This window comes from Carya illinoinensis, chromosome 5 (assembly GCF_018687715.1).
Source record: "Carya illinoinensis cultivar Pawnee chromosome 5, C.illinoinensisPawnee_v1, whole genome shotgun sequence".
Taxonomy (NCBI): domain Eukaryota; kingdom Viridiplantae; phylum Streptophyta; class Magnoliopsida; order Fagales; family Juglandaceae; genus Carya; species Carya illinoinensis.
The window spans coordinates 8,604,239-8,614,812 of record NC_056756.1 but is presented as its reverse complement, the minus strand read 5'-3'; the positions used below and the strand labels follow the sequence as shown (position 1 = coordinate 8,614,812).

At 36.5% G+C, this 10,574-nt stretch overlaps 1 protein-coding gene across 1 annotated transcript; it reads left to right on the top strand.

Moving 5' to 3' along the window:
• Window positions 1-1,948: 1,948 nt before the first annotated feature.
• On the top strand, window positions 1,949-6,387 carry LOC122311071 (triosephosphate isomerase, chloroplastic). The gene is made up of 9 exons (XM_043125431.1): window positions 1,949-2,237; window positions 3,297-3,323; window positions 3,583-3,652; window positions 4,041-4,164; window positions 4,518-4,602; window positions 4,714-4,846; window positions 4,963-5,136; window positions 5,848-5,930; window positions 6,003-6,387. Exons 1-9 carry the CDS (start codon window positions 2,052-2,054, stop codon window positions 6,057-6,059), a joined length of 939 nt encoding a protein of 312 aa, XP_042981365.1. The 5' UTR covers window positions 1,949-2,051; the 3' UTR covers window positions 6,060-6,387.
• Window positions 6,388-10,574: the final 4,187 nt, after the last annotated feature.

The following is a 10,574-nucleotide window of genomic DNA, read 5'->3' as shown; positions in this document are numbered from 1 at the left end:
GCCTACTATAAAGTAGCAGATCACTACCATATCATTCAACTCACCCGGGCAGTCTGCAGACGTAACTCTAAAGAGGCTGTATGCTTGGATGGTACACTGAAATTGCTAAATTGTGGTGTTTCGAGTGGAATGTACAATGATCATTAAGAGAGGTAACTCAACCTGTGTGGTCAAATGGTGCTTCTACCCTTTAGAATTGGGAGGTAACTAAGGGATCCAATAGGATGAGTTTGTGCTGAACAATATAACCTACCACCACCGAAAGACCAGAGGAAAAAAAAAAAAAAGCCGAACAATAGGTCTTAAGTCGTGACAACTGCTGGTCACAATTTCCAAAGGACTTGAATGCTGAAACAGACATTATTCTAACCAACTAGATGGCTGATTATGATATTTATGGGCGCAATGGAGATGTCAGCAGAGGCCACAAGTGAGGATATTTATGATATTTATGGAAGGATGAGGTGAAGGTAGTGAAAAAAAGACAAAAGAACAAGTCGATATGGTGATCCGTTGTTCTCAAGTTCTCAACCGTCTCAACTGCTTCTTGTGTCTGCATTTTGCCCAGAAAACTGTGAACCATTTTGAGTATTAAGAGAGCATGATCAACACAATACAGGACATGAAACGGGAAGTGATGTTATGAGATGTATTTGTTAAATGAATAGATTTTGTAAGATATATTCGTGAATGAAATATGTTGTTTGCTTATAATGTTTTGCCAAGCTTACTTATAATTGGTTGTGAGAATGGAAATTGGCACAGGATTACTATTTTTTTCAGGAAACCTTCATGTTCATCAACTAAACCCTGAGGTTTGGTGGTACACCTACCGATCAACAGCATGGATCCTTGGCTGTGAAGGCAATTTAGTTAGTCAGGTACCCACTAGCTACTCAACAAGGACTTGAATTTTGACCCTTAATTTCCTTTTCCCAGCCATATTTTTTGGTCTGGATAAAACACAAAATGTTTTCAAAAACCCAGAAGGATTTTCAAGGTGGTGTTCTTTTTGTTTCGGATATGATGGATAGGTGAGAGGCTCCGCTGACCGTCCACATATCTTACCTATCCATCACACCACTATTAATCCACATCCTGTTCCTCGGTTTAGCCACGTGGCAAGATGAAGTAGACCTAACATATTATCCTACCGTTCATAAAATAAAGGCAAAATTGCATAGAGAGTAGTTGAACGACGTCGTCGTTGGAGCGAGATTACCATGCCAAAATGTCGTCCCGTTGAAGGACAGCGACAACTACAATGCTGTGAGTCTTTGGTATCATCAGCGCCTTTTAAAGCGCGTTAAGACTGTCCCGACCACTCGCTGTTGGCTGTAAAAAATAAAGAATATCGCCTTTGTGATGTCTGGTTTGGATTTCCCCAATACCTTTTGTTGTTTAATGATATTATGTCAGAAGATTAAACGTCATGACATATATAAACCCATTGTTGAATAAAAAGAATTGATTTTGACATCTCGTTTTAATCACATTTGCCATTACAAGACTTGTGAATGTAAATTTTTATGTTATATTAAGTAAATTTTCATATCTTTCTTTATTTATATTTTATATATTATTTATTTTATAGATAAATATCTAAATATTGTATTAACATTCAAGTCATCATCGTGACCATTTGAACTATTGTTGAGCTCCGGTCATGTTGACAAAATGCATCGGCACGAGACCACTAGAAAAAAAATTTATGATTTAAAAGCTTATAAAAAAAAAAAAAACACTCAAAAAATAACAAATGCCTTGAGAATCCATGTCACACGAGATAGGGACTACTCAACAAAATATGAAAGTGTCATAGTCCAATCGAACCAATCCACGTATCATTATCCAGTTCAAGCGTGGAGTCGACGTCCAGCGCAGTCGCGTGAAGCTCTGTGCTCCACTTACCTGCGAATTTTTACCATAAAACACATCGACACCAGGAGAAGAGACCATCAATAGAAGCCAACCAAGTTGAACTGCTAACAACATCGACACCACCACCACAACAAAGAGAACCCAATCTCTCGCTCACTTTCTCGCGTAAGATGGCCGTCGCCTCGACATCCCTGGCATCCCAACTATCGGCTCAGTTCTCCGGCCTCCGCCGATCCTGCCCCAAGCTCGACCACTCTCACTCTCACTCCTTATTTCAACAAGTCCACTCCCATATCCGCCTCTCTTCCTCTCGTAAAGGCTCCCGCGGTGTTGTCTCCATGGCCGGCACTGGAAAGGTAGCGCACCGAGCCTCTCAATAATGTTCTAGATCCAAGCTTGAACAAGTTTTCTTTGTTTTATCATGAAAGATAGCGAATGCTCTCTTTTCTCTGGTTTTATTTCTAAATTCTTTATCTTTTTCCACTTGGTATTTGCGATTGTTTTAGAGTATTCATATATATAGGATGGTAGAAAAAATTAATCTTTATGAAGATATACAAATTTAAAAGAAAAGAAAAGGATAAGCAAGTGAAAGTAATAAACCCCCAAACGCATTTGAACTTAAAATTAAACCGTAACAAAGGATACTACCATGAGAAAGCCATATGTAAATCCCAGGGTTTCCCAAGTGGGAAAAAATGTACATGTTTCCTGAGAAGAGCTCCAGCAATGGTTAATTAATGAAGCATTATGGAGCTTTTGACCAACATTTAACTAACAATTGATCTTTTTTCTAATCAGCTGCAGTATAACCAATTTATTTTTATATGGTAGTCTCCTTGTTAGACTCAACCTTCTAGTTGGTAACTTGGTATCTGGACTTGCAATGCACATGAAACCTCGAGGTGATGGGCTTACCAGCAAGACTGATCTTTGTTATCTTAGTCTCTATTATCTTATCCATTGTGGCGAGACCATGCAGCTCTATCAAGAGATCAAAACCGCGTCTTTAAACCCTTTTTGTGCTTATTTAAATATGGTCCTATTATTATCATTTTTTATGGGTAACACGAATTTGCTAAAAGGTGCATAGGGGCACAACACAACTGATGGTCGTATTATGGACTTGAAGTTTAGTTAAAACCTAATCTGCTTGTAAAATGTGGTTTTAGGAAGTGAAGATTTATGGCTTAGCTTCATAATCTTCCTTTTATTTTCTCGTCGTATTTATTTTTGTATGTATCACATAATTTTCCTTCATAATGGTTTTACGGGCTAAAGGGAAAAGCCCTTTCTCAATAAAGTGTCTCTACCATTGAACGGCAATTTTACCACATTCATTTTTCTTAGGTTGGTATTATTGATTCCCCCATTTGGCCATATACTAATCGGTCTTTCCTTGTTTGTGCTTGCAGTTCTTCGTTGGTGGAAACTGGAAGTGTGTAAGTTTTTAATTTATCTTGAAAATGTTATGTTTGAACTGTTATTATCTCAAATCTGGGTTTTTATGTGATCCATATTATTTGTTTGCATAAATTATAGCCTGTTATTTCTTAAAATTTTCGGTCATTCCGTTATATTTCTCTATTTATAAAATCTTGCCATTCTGTTGGATGTTGCAGATGCAATATAGATATTTTTCCTCTTTCTAATTTTGCGTTTGTGGTTTGAAATTCTTCATATTGAATGTTTTCTTTACAGAATGGGACAAAAGAGTCTATCACTAAGCTTGTCTCTGACTTGAACGGTGCAAAATTGGAGGCTGATGTTGGTAAGATAATTTCCGGCATTTGACTTAGTATATGTTTCTTTCAATTCCCCATAGACATTATAATGAGAGCTTCTTTCTGACTATACCCGTGACCACTACCCAAAAACTTGGATGCAAAGATAATAACACCTGTAAAACTGCAAATTAAGTTTGTGACTGTCCGAATAGCCTCACAGTGAATCAATGAGATAATAATTATGTAATCCTTGAGAAAATGTGCATTCTTGAATAGTAGTATGAATTTAAATTAAGATGGACTTTTGTTTAGTGTTCAAACAAGTCTTAGACATGTTGTTTTGCATTACGAAAGTTTGTTTAATTTGATATTATTTTTTCCAAGTCAAAATTTGGAAATTTATAATTTTTTTTTTCCTTGTGAGACGTACAGATGTTGTTGTAGCACCTCCCTTTATTTACATTGATCAGGTAAAAAACACGTTAACGGCTCGGATCGAGATATCTGGTCAGAACTCTTGGGTTGGAAAAGGAGGAGCGTTCACCGGAGAAATCAGGTGAGCTTGCTTGTCCTTTTTTAACAGAAGATTCTAATTGGTTTGTAGTGTTTTGCTCGTTTACTGGATTACAATATTTGTTTAGTAATTTAATAATTTTTTCCCCATTAGATTGGAAACTTTTTTAAAATCATTTTCCCAATTGTGTAGAATGGTTGTTGAAACTTTTGGGGAGCATTGCACAATTTGCACTGCATTTTTAAAACAATGTGCTTTTTGTTTATCAGTATCCAAAATTTCTTGAACGTGATCGCAATAATTTGATATTTTAAAAATACAATTTTATATTTTATCTGCTCTTTTTTTTCCGTTTTATAATTTTATGTAAGGACTTTACCATTTCCATTTTGTAGTGTGGAACAATTGAATGATATTGGTTGCAAGTGGGTTATTCTTGGACATTCAGAGAGGAGACATATCATTGGTGAAGATGACCAGGTGAAGTTTTAATGAAAATTTTTATGACAGGTTTCCAAGAGAAGATGATTACTGTGCATTGCTAATTGGTCCTGTGAATTAAGAATTTAACTTGAACTTTGTCAACTTCAGTTTATAGGAAAGAAAGCTGCCTATGCTTTGAGCCAGGGCCTGGGAGTAATTGCTTGTGTTGGGGAAAAGTTAGAAGAAAGGGAGTCAGGGAAAACTTTTGATGTCTGTTTTCAGCAACTGAAGGCTTTTGCTGGCAAGTTTCTGCTGATATAACTTTTTTTGGGAAATATGTAGTCACTGTTAGAATCCTGTTGCTAAAAGAAACTATGTTGACTGTTCCATAACACTATTCATGTTCATTATGTGCAGATGCAGTGCCTAGTTGGGAAAATGTGGTTATTGCTTATGAGCCTGTATGGGCCATTGGGACTGGTAAAGTTGCTACACCCATCCAAGCACAGGAAGTACATGTAGCTCTTCGTGATTGGCTTAGGAAGAATGTCTCAGCAGAAGTTGCATCTAAAACACGAATTATTTATGGAGGTAGTTTAACCACTGCAACTTTTGGATCATATATGCGTATAGTTACTGCATTTGAAAGTTTTACTCAGTAATTATCTGTCGGTAAAAGCAGCCAACACTCCACAGTCATCTCTTCTCTGTGATAATTTTTTTTAGTGTGATTTTTTGTTTTTTGAGGTTTGTTTTGTTTTTTGGAGGGGCGGGGTTAGGCTTATAGAGCAGCAGGTGTTCACCTCCACGATGTTACTTTTAAGCTGCTGGGGCTTAGAGCTTCATTTCTATGTTACTTCACTGTTATATGAGGTGTTATACGAACAACAGAAAGATGTTATGCGAGAGAGATCAGTTTTCTTTGTAGAAGGAGGGAGATGGGATGCAACGGTGTCCTTCTGTGCCCAAGGCTAATTCTCATCAAGATGCATCATTAGACTCTGCAAACAGATAGGACTAAGCCGGGTGTGCTACAATCTGTGCATCATTCCTGGCATATACCTTGTCTTATACTTGTAAAATAAGATGTAAATAACGAACACAGTATTGACAAGTAAATTCTGCTGACGTTGTTATTAATACCAGAACTCAGTACAGGCTTGGTACTATTGGCCTCTTTTGAGCAGGTTCTTTTGTTTAAAACTCATCATTTGTTCTTAGTCAGTTGGGATATTTAGCCTTCTAGCTCTAGTGATACTTGACTTCTGCTTACAATTAAACTAAAACTAAAATTCTTTTCAGGGTCTGTAAACGGAGGCAATTCTGCTGAGCTCGCCAAGCAAGAAGATATTGATGGTTTTCTCGTTGGCGGTGCTTCCTTGAAGGTATATTGCGCATTGATGTTTTCGCATTGGTGATGTGTTGTGATGATTACAACTTGATTTTTCTTGATGTAGGGCCCTGAATTTGCTACCATCGTCAATTCTGTGACATCCAAGAAAGTTGCCGCTTGATTATGATGGTTTTGGCAACGAGAGCAAAAATTGGTGAGGAGAAGCTGTTTCAGTTTGAAGTATAGTCTAATAAAACTATGTGCCGGTTTTCTTGGATGGGTTTTTGATCAATTTCAATTTATTAAGGTAGAAAATATTTTCGTTTGTTTTCCGTGGGCTACCTCTCTTCTGGGGATAACTAGAGGTATACAAGTCATGTTTTGGTGGCATAAGTTATTAATGACTGGCATCTGTATCAAGAATTTGAAGTTTTTTTCCTACAAGTTTGATTTGCATGACGTGAACTTTATATGGAAAATACTACCGTGGACAAAGGTCTTCTCTCGAATTTGTGTACAAATTATCCATACCCATCAATGGCGGCCACTTTAGTCAAATAGGAGGAAAGTGGAAAATAAGCCTTGGACAACATCTTTTTCCAAGAGCATGCATATGCTCTTCTTTGGTCCGGGGTTGCCTTATCCGTGTGATGAGGATGTGTTACACGGGTCCTGAACTTAACCGGATTAAAGACGTCATGTTGCTTTTTATATGCTCTTCTCGTTTCCGCGGAATATTTTTGCTGTTGATGGTCACATGATGCGAGAAATTGATTTCGTGAACTTGGGGCCAGGCAGGCACGTAATGCATGATAACTGCTGTACGAGGGAATTGAAACTAAATGTTAAAACTTATTCGCCATGGATGAACTTAATAAGCACTCCTCCAAAAGCAAGAATGTCAATTGCTAATCAACAGAGTTAAGTGATTCTACACTCAAAGAATATATGCCAAAGCAAACAATCCAGGCTTTTGCTTCTTATATAAACCATTCCTGGAGAGGGGGAGGGAGATACAGAGAGAGAGACAATGGAGTGGTTCTACACTAAGAGGAGAGGTCCAGAATGGAAACAAGGGTGGACGGGCCAGACTCTGGCCTCCATTTCCACCCCACCACTTCATTTGCTCACCATTTTTGCCATTGTCATTGTCTTGCTATGGTTTTCTAAATCCGCAGACTACAAGGCCGAGTTGAAATACACAGCAATCAACATGCAGCTGTTCGTTTTCTTGTTGCCTATCCTACTGATATTCGTCGTGGCTTTAAATTCAACAAGTTGGAGGTTCAACTTTCATCTCTTGCGCGCGGAGCAAGATTCAGTTCAGCGAGCTGGGAGCTCGCCTTTGGGTATTGCCATTTTGGTGGTGCTGCTATTGGTGTTGCTTTCTTTCCAATCTTCTTTTCATTCTAAGTGGTTTGGACCTCTTTCGAGGTGAGGCAGACTATAATTGCAATAGAAGAAGAAACATCTTGTAAAATGTGGCTTTATTTCATTGCCTTAGTTTTTCTGGTGATTTTGTTTTTTTATTTTTATTTTTTATTTGTTTTTGTTTTTTTGTATTTTTTTGGCAGTAGATCTATACCGTCTATATTTTGTACCATTAATCAATATCATTTTAATTTTTACAAAGCCAATCACGGAATTGTTTTGAGTCCCCTTTCTTCTGTTTGACGTCATTTCAAATCATTATTTAAATATTTAAATTGATGAAAAATTATAAATGTAATCATCTAATTATATTTTTCTTAATTTGAGTGGACACTGATTTTAAAATTCAAACATGGGAACTCGAAAGACACTTTATAGACCAAGATATTTTCTCTCTCTGGGTGATATTTTCTTTCCAGCCTATACCGGAATAACCCTCCCATCTCTGTTTAGAAGGGGGAGAAGCTTCGCTAGCCCTCCCCCTATCTGGTTTAATTTGAATTTATCGTCCATTATTTTTTTCCTAATTTTTTGTTTGTTTTTCATCCATAATATCGAGATGTGCCTATCTGTTATCTACTGGCCTCTTACGACCGCTATGCACCCGACCACTAGATTCTCCAGCCACCACTACTTTGGACAGCAAAAGAAAATCGACCAAAAAACTAATGCGTACATCTCATGTGCAACTCACACCGTTCGTGAAACTCACGCGTTGTTGCATCATATGGAGTCTATCACTGCCATAAGTGGCATCATCGGGGTCAACGGAATTTGATCTCTTAGATTCGAATATCATCTTCTCTCCAAGAGTGGCACATGGCCTACACATGCTTCCATACTCCATAGTCAATAACGGCTGTTTGCTGTTGATTCAACCCATCTTTTGGTTGTTATTTTTTTATATTCATGCTTTTCTTAACTAAGAATCAAAGATAAAATAATAATGAAAGTCTCTTTTAGCCAACCCAAATTAGCAAATTGCAGCACACAACAATTCATTGCAGCATCCAATTGTAGTTTTTAGTTTGTTTATCAGGTTGTGTCAAATTCGCTTCAAGTGGTTCTTTTTTGTAGAAAATAGGTGGAAGTCAAGTCTCTTTGTTTTGTTATTATTATTATTTTGTGTTATATTTATTGGTTTAAAATGATTGTTGAGGGCTGTTACCCAGTGAGTCTTATATTTTACAATCGTTTATCATATATGAATATTTGAAAAAAAAAAAAAAAAAACTAAACTTGTGGCATGAGAAAGAACGTACAAGGATGGTTTTTGTGCAGTCATGTCAGCTCGAGTGCTTCGTAATCCACGAGAGAAATAGCGATAATGGGCAATATAATATGAAATTGTTGGATGAAGCCCATTTTCAAGCAGTTCGAAGTTCGAACAACACGGAATGAAGAATAGAAAGTGGAAAATAATCGAAAGAAGAAAGGAGGAGTTTGTGGGGGGCAATGCCCAATCAAAAAGGTTTGACGTTTGAAGGTCTATGCCCCCACCAACCAGCAGAGCATTCCAGATGGATGATGAGCATTCCAGTGGACCAGGAGAAGGCTGGGGTTAGGTTTAGATAATTGGGATTTTGAACCACGATGGCCACCGACACATACCTATGCTACGACACATTGACACAATGGAATCGACAACTGATATTGACATAATTCTTACAAAATTAACAGCGTTCTACACCTCCTTCTCGGTTGTCTAATGTCTAAAATAACACGCATCTCTCTCTTTACGCAAAGAAATTTGGATAAGGGTAGTGCTTCGTCTATTATTATTAGATTTCTATTCTAGGTCTCTAAACGTGTAATCCTTTTTTGCCCTTTTTCATGCATTTTTTTTATTTTTTTAAATATTTAAAATATTATTAAAAAAATATTTCTTTAATCATTAAATAAATAAATCAAAACCAACTATCGAAACCCATAGTATTTGAATATCACTCATGCAATATCGTTGAAAAACTAACCATCGTTCAAGAAAAGGTTGAGTAGAGTCGAATGCTAGATTTTTTTATCGAATTCAATTGTTAATGGTAAATTCATACTCTCTCTCTCTCTCTCTCTCTCTCTCTCTATATATATATATATGTATATATATTAATTAGTTATAAAATGAATTTATCATCTGCATAAACTTTTAAGATAAGTAATGATTTTATATGGTATTAAAACAGAAGTTCTAAACTTGAATCTTGATTTTACATTATCACATTTATTTCTTGTGTTGGATTTACTCAGTAAGGAGGAGTCTAGCCCACACGTTAGAGAAGTATTAAGATATAAAATAAACTCTATATCTTTCCATTAACTTAAACTTTTAAGACAAGCGATAATTTCACATTTACATATATATATATATATATTATAATATATGTAGATCCCACTGAGTTTGTAATCTTTGTCTTCCTTAATTTGTGCAATTAAATAGGTTGTTCAGAATGATTGTCTTGTACCATTTGAGTTTATTCAGCTAGTGCAACCTAATGAATGACCCAACAATTTATTGAAAACTATACTTTTCTTTAAATTGTGGGGAATTGCCACAATATACAATGAGTTGCAATAAGCTTTGGTTGAATTGAACAGAGAATCAGTGTTGGTGGGTGGCCATCACAAATCAAGGAGACTGATGCAGTGCCTCGAAGTTATGTGCAAGGATGTGATTTGTCCCTTCAAAGTGATTTATATGGCACAAGACAACAAATTAGAATTATGAATCCTTGATAATCATTCCTCGTGGTTGAAGGAAACCAAAACAAATTGTCAAATATCAAGCCAAGTTGAGGTAGGATTTTCCAATCTGAAGTGACCCTTTATTTATACCCTTGGCAGTCACACTTTCCTTTTCGTTCTCTCTATTTTCGTGGCAACCAAACATGTGGGGCAACTATGCCCGGCCAAGGATGCAATATTCAGAACCTATTGCGGAATCTTAGTTTAGATTATTTGAACAACCATATCAGTTACATATAGCCAGAAAAAGGATAATCAAGTCCTTGGAGTTTCAAATCTCTCCGATTACACTGCGTCATCTTTTACCATATTCAGTAGTCACAGATTTCACATGTTTCTCTATCTTTATGTAACAAACAGCCCTTTTCCTCAAACTACAATTCATTTATGACACAGCAAATCGTATAAAATGAATAAGCAGAAATAATATCTAAACCCTTAAGAACTTTGCCATGAATGATTAGATCGATCATTGCTACTTTAAGAATCAAGATTCTCAAACCAAAATAAAAGAAGAAGAAAAACA

What these genes read in the sequence shown, in the direction of transcription:
- LOC122311071 (XM_043125431.1), top strand. Translation starts at nt 2,052, where the DNA reads ATGGCCGTCGCCTCGACATCCCTGGCATCCCAACTATCGGCTCAGTTC. An exon ending in TTGGTGGAAACTGGAAGTGT is followed by an intron (nt 3,324 to 3,582) that starts GTAAGTTTTTAA and finishes TTTTCTTTACAG; the next exon opens with AATGGGACAAAAGAGTCTAT. An exon ending in AACACGAATTATTTATGGAG is followed by an intron (nt 5,137 to 5,847) that starts GTAGTTTAACCA and finishes AATTCTTTTCAG; the next exon opens with GGTCTGTAAACGGAGGCAAT.